Source organism: Berghia stephanieae, chromosome 5 (assembly GCF_034508935.2).
Source record: "Berghia stephanieae isolate SIO BIC M18660-M18661 chromosome 5, UCSD_Bste_1.3, whole genome shotgun sequence".
Taxonomy (NCBI): domain Eukaryota; kingdom Metazoa; phylum Mollusca; class Gastropoda; order Nudibranchia; family Aeolidiidae; genus Berghia; species Berghia stephanieae.
The window spans coordinates 56062177-56079676 of record NC_088364.1 but is presented as its reverse complement, the minus strand read 5'-3'; the positions used below and the strand labels follow the sequence as shown (position 1 = coordinate 56079676).

At 36.0% G+C, this 17500-nt stretch overlaps 1 protein-coding gene across 2 annotated transcripts in view; it reads right to left on the bottom strand.

Annotated features, from left to right (window-relative positions):
* LOC144973254 (cGMP-dependent protein kinase 1-like) overlaps window positions 1-17500 on the bottom strand; it is a 329273-nt gene that overhangs the window by 62448 nt on the left and 249325 nt on the right. For both annotated transcript variants that reach the window (XM_078915484.1, XM_078915485.1), the window contains exons 8-10: window positions 4375-4438; window positions 3083-3160; window positions 1335-1429 (exon numbers count right to left, since the gene is read on the bottom strand). In XM_078915484.1, coding sequence (XP_078771610.1) covers window positions 1335-1429; window positions 3083-3160; window positions 4375-4438 — 237 coding nt within the window. The remainder of the gene's footprint in view (window positions 1-1334; window positions 1430-3082; window positions 3161-4374; window positions 4439-17500) is intronic.

The following is a 17500-nucleotide window of genomic DNA, read 5'->3' as shown; positions in this document are numbered from 1 at the left end:
GCCTGAGTTGACAGCGCTCTAGTTTTAACTCGACTCAAAAAACTTATAGTTAATACCTGTAACCTTTTTGATTCGACTTGACTCTTCAGGGGTTTCTTAAAAAAAATATTGACGCCCAACATGGTTGTTTATTTCTTTATTTCATTTTAAAAAATGTACTCAGATATAATGTAAAACTTTTCAATTATAACTTATATCATTCACCGGCCACAGAATGTTTTTTCTTCCTTAAGGATATTATATTTTAAAAAAATTCTTGTTGATGAATTAAGATTGTCCGAACTGGGTAAAATTTCTCAACCTGTTGTGAGTTAGAATTACAAAATGTGAGTTAGAATTACAAAATTTAATATTTAGATTGAGAGGAGGATGGGAGAGCGTGAGAAAGATTGAGAGCTACCCTTTTGAAAGTGAAAGAGAACTATTAAAGTCTCTAAAAAGATAAAGAGAAAGTTAGATAAATAGATTCATAGATAAATAGATATATTAACAGAAATACATATATAGATCGGCACGATAGACAAATAGACAGACAGATAATCATTTAATCTCATTTCGAGATCGTATTTTAAAAAATAGCTTTTATAAGCGCAATATCAATTAAACGTGCTCAAAGCGCTTTACAAAGAGAACCTGACCAACAGCAACACGTAACATGTAGAACGAGACTTGAAGCCTGTTTGGCAATATTTCAATTTTATTACATTTTTTACTGATTTCACACATGATGAGTACGGTGAGAGAATGTGAGTAAATATCCTTTTCCAATGACTCAATTATGTGTTGAGCGAGGCTCGAACCCAGGACCTTCCGATCCGAAATTAAAGCGAGTCTCATACCACCAGACCAAATATTTGCCTGCATAAATTACCAAATACGTTTCTGTTATATGTCCCGACTTTAAGTAATATATCAATGTTTTTACTGTCTTTGTTACTGGCTGAAGAGAGGAGAGCAAGGAGGAAAGAGAGGCAGCAGATCCAAATACCAAACACACAGTCAAACTACGTGTGCAACAACTGCGGTAGAGACTGCCATGCAAGGATTGGTCTGCGGAGTCACACCCGTCGTTGCTCTCAACAAGACTGATGAGACTAAAAGCCATACAGGGCGCAAACCATCGTCTCTTGAGACGGAAGGATGCCTACTACTACTGGCTGAAAAGGGGTTTCAGCCCAGAACATTCCGTATTTGGAATTTTGTTCTATTTCGCAGCTTTTATATTCATTTTTGTTCATCAAATTTTACGGTCCACAGATTCTCGAAGCGTTGTATCTCTCTTATATTTGAAAAGGGAATTAGTAAATTGATATCATAATACGATAATTATTTACCTCAGCAAAGCCTTTTCTCCAAAATAATCGCCCCTCTTCAGCTTCCTGACCTCTTTCGGTTCATCATGACCGGCGATCTTTTGTGTGACTTTGACCTGAAGATACAATGTCAAAGACAATATTATTATTATAATCGTCGTTTAATTTGGAGAACTAATGGCGTCATTTCTCTCTCCCCCCCCCCCCTCAAACTTTTACGTCCAATATCGATTGATTAAATTAGTTGACAATCCTTAAACCCAAGACTTCTGTTGATGTTGCATATCGGTTATTGGATCAACTTGATTTATTTACATTGTTCTATTCTTGACCTGAATGCACATTATTGTATCCGGACGTCATTATGCGACTATTAAGTCAATAAATACATATTTTATTACAAGAAAAAGATATGCGACTTGATAGATTTAAAGATATAGGAACAAGCGTTTTATTTGGTGGCTCTTCTGTCAAGTTTGTTTTTTCCAATATGCGACTTTTTGTCTTAAATCGGCAGGATTGTATAAAACGGGAATACACCCAAACGTGTCGAGTCAAAAGGGATTTTCCTGCAAATTTAAAAAATCCGAATAATTGCTTGCCTTACTGACAGTTTACTAACAATTTTAAACGATATGCAAACGCATTTTATAAACAAATCAAAGTCTTTTGAAATTTAGGATTTCGTGATTCATAATATTAATGCTTATAATTCTTCAATATGCCGATATTGTATTGACAAATAGATTTAATCAACATGGAGATGTTTAACACGTATCTTTCTGCTTGACTGAAGGTCATAAATTCCTATTTAACCAGTCAACTGTCGGATCCTGGAAAAAAGCTCGCATTAAAAAATTTGGCCAGAAAACTCGTCCTTCAAATATCGATCGATTTAAATGACTCTCATCTTGGCAAAATCTCAAATCTAGGATTTCACGTGGTCCCAGGTGTGAGAGTTTTTGCAAAGATGAGGGTCAATTAAATCGATCGATATTTGAAGGACGAGTTTTCTGGCCAAATTTTGACATCCGTGTTTTTCCAGAGCCCGATAGTTAACTGGTTAAGTGAAGATAATTGTGATGCTACAGTGTCAATATAATAAACTATTTCTTGATTTCTATTAATGGCAGAACACTTGCTTGTATGGAGTATTATTGCGCCAAAAGGCAGCTTTCTAGAAAAATAAAATCTCAATGAGCATCATGTATTTTATTTACAATTTTTGTAGTCAAATTTTACAATCTTAAACTGTAAATTCGCGACAGCACAAGACATAATCAGCAATATCAAAAGCCGTTATAATGTTATATATAATTCTTTGTGGAAGAATGTGTACTGTCGCAACTCTCTCACTTTTTCAACATTAAACAAACGAGTTAAAATATCCTCTTATAATTGCAGACAGAAAAAAATGTCTCAAACAGTCTGCTAATTCTTTAATTAATGCATATAATCATTACAAAATATATTTCTATTGCTACTTGAGAAGGCTTTCAGCATTTAAAGGGAGAAATGCGGTAGTAAATTAATAATCCATGGTACTATTCATTAAAAATAATTGAAAAAAAAAGTACAGGTTTATTCGGATAAAGTATTTTAAATAGTAATGATAAAGATAAAGAAAGCATCCATTTAATGTAGAAATTCAATAGATTTTATCTCCGCGACCATATATATATATATATATATATATATATATATATATATATATATATATATATATATATATATATATATATATATATATATATATAAATTAAACTTACCTCCCCTTTGTTGAGGATAAAGAAGTTGTCCCCTGACGTTCCCTCTCTAATGATGTACTCATTCTCGTGGAAGAAATCCTAATGCAGGAAAGAATAGGTGTTTCTATTATATCGGAGGCTTTTTTTTTTTAGAGATGTTTTAAAAAAATAAAAAACCCAAAACATCAACAACAGCCCCCCCCCTCCCCCCCCCCCCACCCCCCCAAAAACAAAAACAAATAACAAACAAAAAAAACCCAAAAAGAAAAAAAAAAACAACAAAAAACCCCCCAAAAAAACAAACAAAACAAAACAAAACAACAACAACAAAAAAAAACCAAAAACAAACAAAAAACAAAAACAAAAACCCAACAAACTCAACATAAAGCAAAAACATTTTGCTTACTTTAAAGATAGTGTTTGAATCTTGCAGAAATATTGTGTAGTACACACACGCATACATACACACCCAGACACACACACACACACACACACACACATACACACTCGCACAGATTGATAGTAAGGTAGATCGAAATTCATATGCACTTGGAAAAAAAAAAAAAAATATATATATATATATATATATATATATATATATATATATATATATATATATAATATATATATATATATATATATAGAGAGAGAGAGAGAGAGAGAGAGAGCATTTTGAACTATGTGGTCATGTTTTAAAATATCTCTGTGTCACCAACTTGTTACCATTCGATACAAAAACTAGTGACTTGGCCTGGGATGTAGACCTAACCATTGACTTCATTCTTTTAATAGAAACATCTCCCAAAATAACATCAATTATAAAATTAAACCTTATACATCTTATCATTCATTATCTTCAACATTTAAAAACATAATAATTAGGTATGCAATGCGGATATCGTCTAAAATAAATGACAACTATTATTTAGAATATGTAATATTTTATCGATATGGGTCCCAAAAAATGTATGAAAATCTCAAGAAGGATCATTATAGTGATGATGGTGATGATGATTCGATGATAACGATGATGATGACACATCGATGATGATGATGATGATGATGATGATTATGATGATGATAATGATGACAATGATGATGATGATGATGATGTTGTTGATGATTATTATGATGATGGTAATGATGACAATGATGATGATGACGTTGTTGTTGATGATGATGATAATAATGATGATGATGATGATGATGATGATGGTGATGATGATGATTGTGATGATGATGATGATGGTGATGGTTATGATGATGATGATATCGAGGTGACGATATTGCGATATTATTTACACCATACTCACATATTCAAGGACGTCAGCTATTCTGGCCAGTTTGTCCGAAGGCAAGTTTTTCAGTAAAGGCACACTGGAAAGAAATAATTATAATATCGAACATAAATATTGTTTAAATAAATAACAACAACAATAACAAACAAACAAATGATAAAAAACAAACAAACCTGAGCTTCCCAGGAATATGTAGGGGAAGGTATGACGTAAGTAAGGAGATTTTAATATTTATTTTTTCCGACGGTGACTAGCATGAAACCGGCTATTTATTTACTCATTTTTCACACGAGCGCGGTGCGAGAATGCTAGTAAAGGGCCCTTGCCAAGGATTTAATTTTGCACCGCCCAGAGCTGGACTGGAACCAGGAATATACAGGTGAGTCGAGTGCCAGACCACTTGGACCATAAAGTCGAGTTTATCATGACTTGGGGGGTCCCAATAGCTCAGTTGGTAGAGCACTCGCTTCACAATCAAAGGGACAAGATAGACAAATAAAATAAAATAAAATTCCCTTTATTCACCCCCATTGGGCAATTTGTCTTTTGGGTCTATTCAAGGGAAGACTGGAATAACCCAGGCGTCAGCCGCAGAGCAGCGCCGCAAAGTGAACTAGGGCTAGGTGACTTGCTCAAGGCCACAAAGCGCAGCGGCGGGTGATTGAACTCGGTACCTTTCGGGTACGAAGCAAAGACCGTACCACTGAGCCACGCTGCCCCCACTCGATCCCAGGTGCAGTAGAGATTTTTTTTTTGCCTGACCCCCTTCCTGTCGACCAAGCAGTGGTTGGGTGGCTGGTTCTGTTAGATCTGACGGAAAGTACTTTGCGATAGACTAGCGTCCTATCCAAAGGGTACCAAGTAATTGCTATTGTCCGTTTCACGCTTTAGAAACAGTGGTAAACTCCGGCTCTATGGACCTAACGGCTCTGGGAGACTTTTATAATGACTTTAGAAATTATTAAGTCATTTTAACATGGAAGATGATAGGATAGTCAAGACGTTTATCTGCGCTATAAAAGCGCCCAAGAAAAAAATGAAACAAATCTCTTGTTCTAAGGCTTTACATAAAAGTCAATTTTTTACATGTAACACAAAAACACATCAATATTAGGTTGCGTTAAGATTTTGTTTTATGAAAGTTTATTGGGATAAAATATGCAAAGTGTATACTTTGTCAACAATATTTCAACTTATTGAGATGCCATTTCTGCTATTTTTTGTTGATAGGCTGTCACATTTTGGATTATTTTTCATAATTATCATAAAAAAACGTATTAAAGGTAAACTGCACCCTAACTTGTATTTTTTTAAAAGTAATTTAAAAAAATGAATATAACGAGTTCAAAAAAGAACAAAATACCAAACACGGAATGTTTCGGGCTCAACGCCCTTCTTCAGCCAACAACAATAAACAATAAAAACATAAATATATTACTAAAAATAGGAAATAATTAGTCGTCCATTTGGATGTTTAGTAATGTACACATGTTTTATTGATTATTGTTGTTGGCTGAAGATGGGGTTTGAGCCTGAAACGTTTCGTATTTACTATTTTGTTCTTTTTTGAAGCTGTTATATATTTTTTTAAAAGGTTTATTACCTTTTCAGTCGAGAGCGTCTAGCTTATTATCACTTTAATACATATAGATACTGGTGTGTTTTTTTGTGTGGAATATTACAAAAGCGGCATCATTCATTGATGACTGATCTCATAACAGGGTATGATAGCACTAGCAGCATTAGTGTACGCATGAGAACGCATCAATGGTCATTACGTAAGCGGTCAATCACAGCGCATAATATCCCGAATCGACCATTTCTACATTACCAATCAGATCGACAGTTGAAGTAAAACTTATCTGGTCCATCTTTGCCCAAGGCCCACAGGACGGACCTCAAGCAAAGCACATTTAACGCCAATCTGATTTCCGGTCTGTATTTACTTTAATCTCAATCGAACGCCTGGAGAAAAACCGGAGTTCAAACATTCCCTGCCGCAATTTTCCATCATACCTGCCGCACTTTGGAAAAACATTCTTTTTTTTTCATTTTGGTGAAAAAGCTTTTACTAAAAAACCAAAAAGACCACTAAATGAAAAAAAGTGTTTAATTACGTAAGAAATATTTCATCGTGGATCTGGTTTGTACTTTTTTTTTTTTTTTTAGTAATGTATCTTATAGATTATTGTGTTTGGCTGAAGAAGGGTTTTGAACCCGAAACGTTCCGTGTTTGGTATTTTCATTTCGGCGAAAAAGCTTTGACTTCCAGTATCGATCAATTACCCCCCTCCTTACAATTCAGAGGAAAATAGTCGCATTCGTTACAATGCAACCAACAATTTTCTCATTCTAATTTCTTTTGTACACCACAAATTTAAAGATGTTTTTTTTTGCTTTAGCTATTAAAACGTGACATTGTGTTGTAGAGCTAATCTTGCTCAACACTATTATGTAAAGAATGTTTTTGGTTTTCTGTTTGAGTAAGAAAAATCTATTTTTGTGTTGGGTTAAAAAAATCCCTTTATTCATCCCCAAGGAGGAAATTTGTCTTTAAGGTCTCTTCTAAAGAATATTGGAATAACCCAGGCGTCAGACGCAGCGCAAAGTGACCTAGGGCGAGGTGACTTGTTCAAGGCTACACAACGAGGCGGGTAGTCGAAGTCGGTGCCTTTTGGGTACGAAGCAAAGAACGTACCGCTGAGTCACGCTGCCCCCTATGTGTGAAGTTTCGGGCAAAGTTCTGAAAATGACTGGTAAGGAGAGAATTAAATTGTCCTTCAACTTGTTAAGAAGTCTGAAACACGATTCTTTATTGAACTCTCTAGTTTGAATACCTGGCAAGTTGTGGAAAAATACCTGGTAAACGCGCCCGGGGGAGACAAAGAAAAACACTCATAGACCAACTGAAGGGCTTCACCAACCTAACAATCCAAGAGCTGTTTGAAAAAGCAAGAGACAGGGAGGAATGGAGAGAGATAATTCATGCAGTATCCGAAGCCTGGACCAGGCATGGAACCTAGAAGAAGAAGAAGTTTGAGACATTTTGACAGGACAAGGGTCACTTGAATTAATTGACATAAGAAATAAAGGCTTTCTCCTCATGGTGAATGCAGTGGATTTTTAGTTTTAATTGTCTTTTTTTCTTTTATAACGGTAGATATATGAATCGAAGGCAAATATATAATTCGGACCGTGTGAAAAACTAACCTAAAATTTCACATGACGTGAATTGGACCTTTGTCTCCTTCCTCTCCAGAAGATACATAACCCAACATTGAGAGTGTTTATAGAGTGCAATATCCATTTGAAGTCTCAAAGCGCTCTACGAGGGGTCTCAGGCCAACAGCAATACTTAACATGTAGGACGAGTCATGTCGCCTATTAGGCGATATTACCCTTTTTCTCGGACAGAACAACGCTGTTATTGGCATGAATACGGTGAGAGAATGTGAGTAAAGAGCCTTTTCCAAGGACTCAACTATACGCCAAGCGAGTCTCGAACCCAGGACCTTCTGATCCGAAAGCCAGTGACATACCACAAGACCACATAACCGCACAATGTCTACAACCTCGTCATATTGTCCACTCCCACCCTTATCCTCCCCCATTCCTCTCCTTCTTTCCTCCCACTCATAAATAAACGTACACACACACATACTCACACACACACAAACACACACACACTCTCTCTCTCTCTCTCTCTGTCTCTCTCTCTCTCTCTCTCACTCTCTCTCTCTCTCTCTCTCTCTCTCTCTCTCTCTTTCCCCATCCTTCACTAATGCCTCGCTACGAGCATCATCCACCATCCCTCTAGATCCACAAGACACAACAGATAAAACACACTATGTGCCGAGTTGATTTCCGGCCTGTATTTACTATTTGTACCTCCACCGTCGCCTATGGCGAGAGAGCATGTATCGAATCACCCTTAATTACTCCTACACTACTGTCCTCTAAAAATACGTTATAAACATTTTGGTCAGAAAGTTCGTCTCTCAAATATCGATCGATTAAAATGTCCCTCCTCTTGTCAAGAAATCTCAAGCCTAAGAGTTCCTTGAAGTCCCAGGTTTGATAGTTTTTTTTAGTTGGATCATATGAGATCAATCAATCAATATTTGAAGGACGAGTTCAATTGCCAATTTGTTAAAAATCTCTATTTTCAGAATATGGCAGTACAGTCTCTGGTCATATTTTGTCAGCCAAATAATATATCATCACATTTCGTTTACATTCCTCTCTCTCTCTCTCTCTCTCGCTCTCTCTCTCTCTCTCTCTCTCTCTCTCTCTCTCTCTCTCTCTCTCTCTTATATATATATATATATATATATATATATATATATATATATATATATATATATATATAAGAAGAGATGATATAATATTTGAATGACCAGGGTACCTTCTTTGTTTTTCTCGTGGTTAGGGCAGCGAATGCCGGTTTTCAAGCAAAACGCTCTACCAATTAAGCTTTCAGGACCGCCGTTTCTTGATATCAAACCTTTTATGAGGACATTATTGTTACAAAAAAAAAACATTGTCATTTGTAACAAATGGTAATATATTATAAATTATTTTGTACTTTTTCAATTTATTTTATTTGTGGGCTGCTGTCTCAAAACGGTGTTTATGCCGGGGTATTTTTAGATACTAAATATTGAATTTAAAGTCCAAAACATGAAACTTGAGTTTACGTTTATATGCCCAACTGAGAACACTGTATATTGATTCAAAGGACAAAAAACGCGACAATTTCACGTTTTGGTCAATTTAACATTAAAATCACGATTAAGCATCTGGTTCATCCTGATATAATACCGGTTTGAGGTAAAAGGTCACAATTAATTTCTTTGATATGGGTCCCAGACTGAAGAACTGGTATTTGTTTGAAGAGTGCCGGTATTTCATTCAACTCTATTCCACATGCAACAAATATTTCGATCTTGTTTGAAATAATGAATTACCCAATTTAGCATCTGTTCGAAATTTGGCTGATGTGACTTTTTTAACGCTCTTTATGCTTTATTAGTCAATTGCCTTAGGAAAATCTAAAATTATCAAATCTGCGCCCATTGCAATTCACAGCGTTTTCGCCAGAATTCGTACTGAAAAGAGGTTGGGAATTTGTAGAAAACGGTAAGGGTTTGCCTGAAGCCGGTGGTCGTAAAATACTAACGAAAGAGTGAAAATGAAAAGGCTTTGTATGGGAACAAAACAGACATTGGACGTTTCGGGTACAAACCCTTCGTCAGCACAACAGTACACAAATAAATGTGGAAAACAAATAAAATATAATATAAAATAACGTTTATGTGTGTACTGTTGTGCTGACGAAGGGTTTGTACCCGAAACGTCCATTGTCTGTTTTGTTCCCATACGAAGCATTTCCAATTTCACTCTTTCGTTAGAATTTTGGGAATTTGTAGCATTCTAAATAATGATCTCTAGCACTTTGGTGTATTACATTATGTTCCAGCAGTTTACAAGTCATTGTTATCCGTCATTTGAAGACTTTCTTTTCACGTTGAGGGTCAGTTCAATCGATCGACTTAACTTATACCGCTAAAATGAAATATTGATTTGCCAAGGTTAACGTAAAAGTGAGCATTTGAATGCCACAATATCCACTAAAGTGTGCTCAACTCGCTTTCGAAGGGGTCCTAGCCAACAGCAACACATAATACGTAGGACGAGACATGACGCCCGTTAGGAGATATTAACTTCCAGATACTCATTTTACACTGAGCACGGCGAGAGAATGTGAGTAAAGAGTCAAATACGCGCGACTCAGACCGGTACTCAAACGCAGGGCCTTCCGATCCAATAGCGAGGGTCATACCACAAGACAAGATTGCCACAAGACATGCCGAAATCCTCTCAGCTGACACGTAATTAATTCAAGTACCACTTCCATGTTCCACAACTGATATAGTTTTCTAATCCTTGATGGTGTTGATTTATTATTGCGGTTGATTTTTTCTTCTTCTTGTTATTACTTCTGTTATTGTTTTTGCACTGTTGTTTATTATTGTTCTTGCTTTTTCTGACCCTGTCACTGCTCTGTTTTCTTGTTGTTGTTGTTGTTGCTTTCATTATTTTTGTTGTTGTTCTGCTGCTTCTGTTATTTTGTTTTTGTTGTTATAAGTGTTCTAGTTGTTCTTTTCCTACTGCTGCTGTTCTTTGGGTTGCGGCTGATGCCGTCTCGTCGTAGTAGTTGTTTTTGATATAATATTTAAAAATCAACAAAACAAGTAGTCTGACACTAGCACGAGCTTAATAAATTGTTGCACGGTTCTGCATCCTATTTTAACACTGCTTTATTAGAATCCCAGACAAATATGCTGATAAGCCAGAGGAAATTCGTTATTGCCATGTTCTAGACACGATAAATTTCGTGGGATGGAGAGTATATTTGTAAGCTGGTGTCCATATTGATTATGATAATGGGAATTTATTACGTGGGATACTTTACTGAAATTACGATAAGATCCAATAATCAGATAGAAATGCAGATCGTAAAATACCTAAGATGAGTAAGAGGATGTGACAGCGTGTGTGTGTGGTGTGTGTGTGTGTGTGTGTGTGTGTGTGAGAGAGAGAGAGAAAGAAAGAGAGAGAGAGAGAGAGAGCGAGAGATAGATAGATAGATAGATAGATAGAGAGAGAGAGAGAGAGAGAGAGAGAGAGAGAGAGAGAGAGAGAGAGAGAGAGAGAGAGATTAAGGATCTTTTTTGAATGAATAATTTCCAGAGAGAGACATACGTCTAAACATGGCCAGAATAAGATTCACGAATATTTCTAGTCAAATACGCTTACCAATACCAATGCTTGAAAAGGGCAGCGGTTTGGTCTTTGCTTCTTAACCGAAAGGTATCGATTTTAACTGCCTTGTACGCGTGGCATTGAGCATGTCACCAATCCCTAGCTCTTCAGCGCTGCACTGCAGCTGACGCCTGGATTATTCCATTCATTCTTCAGAATAGATCCTAAAGACAAATTTCCTTTTTGAGATGAATCAAGGAAATCTTTTAAAAGAAAATTCATTCTTTAAGAAGGCCCTATGAAGCCAAGTTATGTACATTTCAAAAAGTATACGGTATACTTTGCCCTCTAGTTGTGCAGTTATGTGGTCTTATGGTGTGACACTTGCTTTCGGATCGGAAGGTCCTCGGTTCGAGCCTTGCTCGGTGCATAGTTGAGTCCTTGGGAAAGCCTTTTTACTCAGATTCTCTCACCGTACTCAGGTGTAAAAGAGTACCTAGTCGTTAACAGTGTTGATTCAGTCGGAAAAAAAATTAGTAATATCGCCTTACCCTCGTCATGTTTCGGTCTACATGTTAGGTGTTGCTGTTCGTCAGGGATTGTAAAGTGATGTGAGCAAGTTTTCATTTTTTTTTAGTTTGTACCAACATTTCTATATTATACATCACAGTCCCAATTTTTTCTTTTTGTAATAAATGATAAAATCCACCTTTTGTAATTTTCAATTGGAACCGATATCAATCCGTTTGCTTGATAGGCCGGTGTCTATGAACTGACCAATCAGGTTGTACTGAATGAAACGACTATTTGATTAAATATGGTAGCTTGCTGGGGAGATAATTGAATATCGTGACTGACGCACATTATACGATTCTTTCATTTCTTTGTATTTATTAAACGAGTTGTTATTTTTATCGTGCCCAATAACACAATGAGCTCAGAATATTTCACCATATACGGTCGTTTCAGTGCTCTTGCACCTCGTACAATCGACGGAGACTCGTATGAATACACACACACACACACATACACACACATAAACACACACACACACACACACATATATATATATATATATATATATATATATATATATATATATATATATATATACATATAATGTATATGTAAGAAAATGTTCATGTTTTAGCACTTAGGTCCTCCCGCATAATACTGCTTTAATTCGGTGGGCAACACATACGCGTGTAAATAAAGATTTTCTGCTATTATATGCTGGAATGAGCGGGTGGAAGAAAACTGAAAAATTTAATTGAACGTCAAAAGGACCAAAATCGATGTGCATTATTTACAGGTCTGATAACCCAATTCATTATGCGCTCATTGTTTTAATGGAATTTATTTTTAAATGACGCAAAATATTCCATTGTAACAATGTTAAACTTGGCCCATAATTGAATTCGGATGTCAGACCTGCATATATTATTATGTTCAAGTCGACACAAATCAATTAACTTCAGTACTATTTTAAAGTGAAAGAAACAAAGTTGAAGGAATTTGTTCTACGGCATACTCAAGTCCAGTTTGGCCTTGAATCCAATCAGTATTGAAATGGTGTTGATATGTCAATTTCTTTCTGTAGCAGATCATCAATTACAACCTCTGTATTTCTCACTAGCACATAAGAAATGTCAGCGAATTCATCATTATATATAATGAAATAAACCACGGTATTGAAGACTTTAACATCGTGGTAAATATCAAAATAATAATAATAATTTGCTCCAGTGTTGTTATCAACACTCTTTGTTGTCCCATATTTGTATCATAACACGATTATATAATATATATATTTGTATATATTGAATCGTGTTTGATACAAATATGGTACGAAAAGTGCTCGACATGCAGTAATGGAGCGAATTATTATTATTTAAAATATTTACCACAATGTTTGAGACAGTCTACATTAATGTTTCAGGCTTAATTTGCCATCGTCAGGACTGAGTTGTTTTGTTGACTGTTGTTGTTTCTTGAAGTGGTTCCGGTTTAAAGTTGCTTAACAAGAATTTACGCCGATGGGGACACTTTCCGTACATCTCACTTTTCATGTTGAGTGTGGCTTCATGAGGGTGTTTGATTATAGTATATTTCTCTTCCGCCGCAAAATTTTTATTCTCTATTGTCTTCTGGCACTTTCATACTCACTTCATCTCTTGTTGTTACCAACATAAGTGCCTGCTCCACTCACTTTTCTGAATTAAAAATTCACCCCATACACCGGAGCATACTCAATGTCTCAATCGTTTCTATGTTATATGTTTGTGTTGAGAATATTGGCTATTAAGCTTAACTGCTGGTCAAAATTATTCGCGATGGTGGTGTACGAACGAATCGGCGGTCTCAAGAAGTGGGTGAGAGAGGGATCTAGTAATGACTTTGAGTTTGAAACGAATATTTTTGTGTTCGTGGATAGCTCACACGGTAGAGCCACGCTCTCACCTGCCAGGCGGAGTTGTCGTACCAATAAGGTCGCAGGTTCAAACCCCACCACCGCCGCGAAAAAAATTTTTATTCTCTATTGTCTTCTGGCACTTTTCCATTCACTTCATATCTTGTTGTTACCAACATAAGTGCCTGCTCCACTCACTTTTCTGAATAATGAAGAATAGTAGTAGTAGTAGTAGTAGTAGTAGTAGTAGTAGTAGTAGTAGTAGTAGTAGTAGTAGTAGTAGTAGTAATGGTAGTAGTAGTAGTTGTAGGGGTTGTTGTTTTTGTACCAGAAATCAGCAGTAGATATACTACTACTACTACTACTACTACTACTACTACTACTACTACTACTACTACTACTACTACTACTACTACTACCACTACTACTACTACCCTACTACTACTACTACTAACTACTACTACTACACTACTACTACTACTACTACTACTACTCTACACTACTACTACTACTACTACTACTACTACTACTACTACTACAACTACTACTACTACTACTACTACTACTACTACTACTACACTACACACACTACTACTACTACTACTACTACTACTACACTACACCACACCAACTATACTACTACTACTACTACTACTACTACTACTACTACTACTACTGCTACTACAACTACAAACTATTACTACTGCTACTACTACCTCTTCTTCTACTTCTATTACAAAAAATAAAAATAATATTAATAATAGAAAGTCCCATTTATTTAGTAAAGCATAATTTTATTCCTCCGGTCATGTTGCGATGACGACCAATCGTTATTGTTAGCTTAGATTGGTGAAACCACTTTGAAACCGTCCATTCATCTTAGCTGTTGACAGAGGTGATAATTGAGACGAAAACATCGCTGATATTATCATTTCCATCGTCTGTGAAAGTGACGCTTCCATTTCCTCTGATCGATTTTTAAACCAGAAAACGTTGGTGTTTGCTCTAAAGGATGAATAGGAAAACTGCAGTATGGTCGCTGGTGAATGGCGGGTTGGTTTATGTATCAAAATCTTGGTGTTTTTGATTGTTTGGGAGATTGTGCGGCTTTGTGGTCTTGAGGCACGATATGACACTCACCTCTTAAAGAGCCGTACCCATAGAGACAACTTCGAAGGCTGGTTGGAGACTATATAAGCGTTGTAACAAATACTATCAAAGATCATGACCAACATCACTTGACTTTGCTACGAAATGACAGAAACTACCGCTGAGCCATCGGTGCCGTCAAGGCGTTTCAAAAACTATAAGTAATATGCTTTAGTTCATGGAGAGAGTATTTTGTTTCAAAGCATGTGTCCTAGTTTATGGTTGTCTGGAAAACACTGCCCCTCCCTACCTCATAGAACTACTAAAGAAATATTCAACAATCCGACATTTGCGTTCCTCAAATTACACCAACCGTTTGACAATCCCACGCATTCGTAAAAATGCGGGAACGAGGTCCTTTTCTCATTTTGGTAAGTCTGTATCGAATATCATTCCACAGAGCATCCAAGAATCCAAATTATTGTTTATTATTATTATTATTATTATTATTATATATTATTATTATTATTATTATTATTATTATTATTATTATTATTATTATTATTATTATTATTATTATTATTATTATTATTATCATTATTGTTATTTTTCTTCTTATTATCTATATATATTTCTATCTGTCTATCTAATAAATCTATATATTATCCCATTTATCTACGTATATCTCTTCCCTCTCTCCTTCCCGCATCCACTCAAAAAGGGAAAATATTAATAGCCATGACAAAGTGAAAACATTACAATGATAGCCACGTTACTATTTAAACCCTACAAAAAATTAAACGAAAAAGTCAACAAATCAACCCCCCAAAACAAACAGACAATCACTCAAACTCTTAAACCTGTTCCTCAGTCACAAGGTTGAGAGTTTTTACCAACATGAGGGTCATTTATCAGTTAAATCGATCGATATTTGAAGGACGAGTTTTCTGGCAACATTTTTAAATACGTGTCTTTCCAGATAGACGACAGTCAACTGGTTAAAGCTTTTTCACACACACACACAAACAAACACACACACACACACACACACAAAAACAATAAAAGATCGCTCTGTAAACATGGGACACAAGTAGGCAATAATAATCCACTCAAAGAAATATGGAGAGTGCGGCATTTAAAATGAACAGACCGAAGTCCAGACAATATTCCATAGGGGAAAGGAGAAAAGTATGAGAAATGGGGTTATTTCACAAAGCTTTAAATTATAATGTTCTCGCCATCTAACAACATTTCTTTTTAAATGGTGTTAAGAAAACATCGTTACGTCTAAAAGTACCCTTCGAGATCGCAATTACCATCTAGACGTCCCAAAATACTTTTCTGCCATTTGTCTGGATTAAAGTAATGTATTAACTTTTTAAATGTTTTTTTTTTGGCTGACGAATGGTTTTGAATGCGAAACGTAAAGTATTTAGTATTTTATTCCTTTTTTAAAAAAAGCTGGTATATTCATTTGTGTACATTACATTTATAGTCCACACTTCCAGCCGCTTAGTACGTATTGGCGATATGCGGACAAAACACTTTTTTTTTCATTTTGGACATGAAATTTCAAAGGATTTTCAGGTTAGATCTTTTTGACAAATTCGGTGTCACATTAATCGGTCGATATTTGAAGTATAACATTTTTCTGACAAAATGAAAAAAAAATCGTATTTTGTCGGATAATGACAGATTTTGAATGAAAACAGAAACTAAAGACGGTCGTCATGACATGTAATAAAGGGCCATAACTCAACAAAATTGCTCGACATCGGGGGAGCGTTAAAATAAATAGATTAATTGGGAGATGTTTATTGTGAAAAGCAGAACAGGGAAGTAATTCTCGAGAGTTTTGTAACGATCCACAAAGCAGGCCACCTTGAATGTTTTAATAGCTTATGTGTAATGCCGATTGGTGGGAATGATTCTCGGTAAACAAATTATTAATAGACTAGTGGCAGTGTCATTGAGGGACATCAGAACTATCTCTCTCTCCCCCCCCCCCCTCACACCATCTCTCTCTCTCTCTCTCTCTCTCTCTCTCTCTCTCTCTCTCTCTTCCTCTGTGAAGGAGAGAGTGAATGTGAAGCTGTTGCAATGACAGCAGACTAAACAACATAATGTTCTTTATTCAGAAACTTTCTAAGTTTGGAGTTAATAAAGAGCCCTTATATATTTGTACACTTTTCTATGGCCTGTTTTAGAAACCATTCTTGTATTTTGTAACCACACAGGCTAGGGAATACATGGAACTTATTTAAAAAGAAGGATGCCAAACACGCCAGCAATATTTTCAGATGCAAGGGAATTAAACTGGGCGCCCATAAGGTCTTTCCCTGTTTAAAAACACCGTTTACAGAAAAAAAACCCCGTAAAGCCAATAATATACTTTAAATATGGACTTACATACATACATGCCTTAAATTTTGTTTACCATTATCTTTTACACAATCCCCCTCAATATGGTTGTCATGGCTACCTACAAGCGAATTCAACCGTTATTTCAGTGTGTTTTGTAGCTTTTGTGCCGTGGTAGATTCAATGACAGTCCTTTTTCATGGTAAGCGTGCCAACATCTGGTATGGGAGCTGACTGAATATACAATGTCTCTGGTGTGGCAATAGAGAAACAGTCATACGGAGAAATGCCCGATGACCAAGGCGTCCAAGCAATCGAGTCCTTCTCTCCCAATCCACCTGTGTGAAAACGTGTCGTTTAGAAATTCGCAAACGGTCTGTCTCCAATGTGGAGAGGCACCGTCTTACTGAACAATGATCTATGGTCGATACTTTGAATATGGGATGCAGTATAAAATTCTAGTCTATCTAAATAGACATTTACAGTAATTGTTTTCATCGTAAAGACGGATAGGCC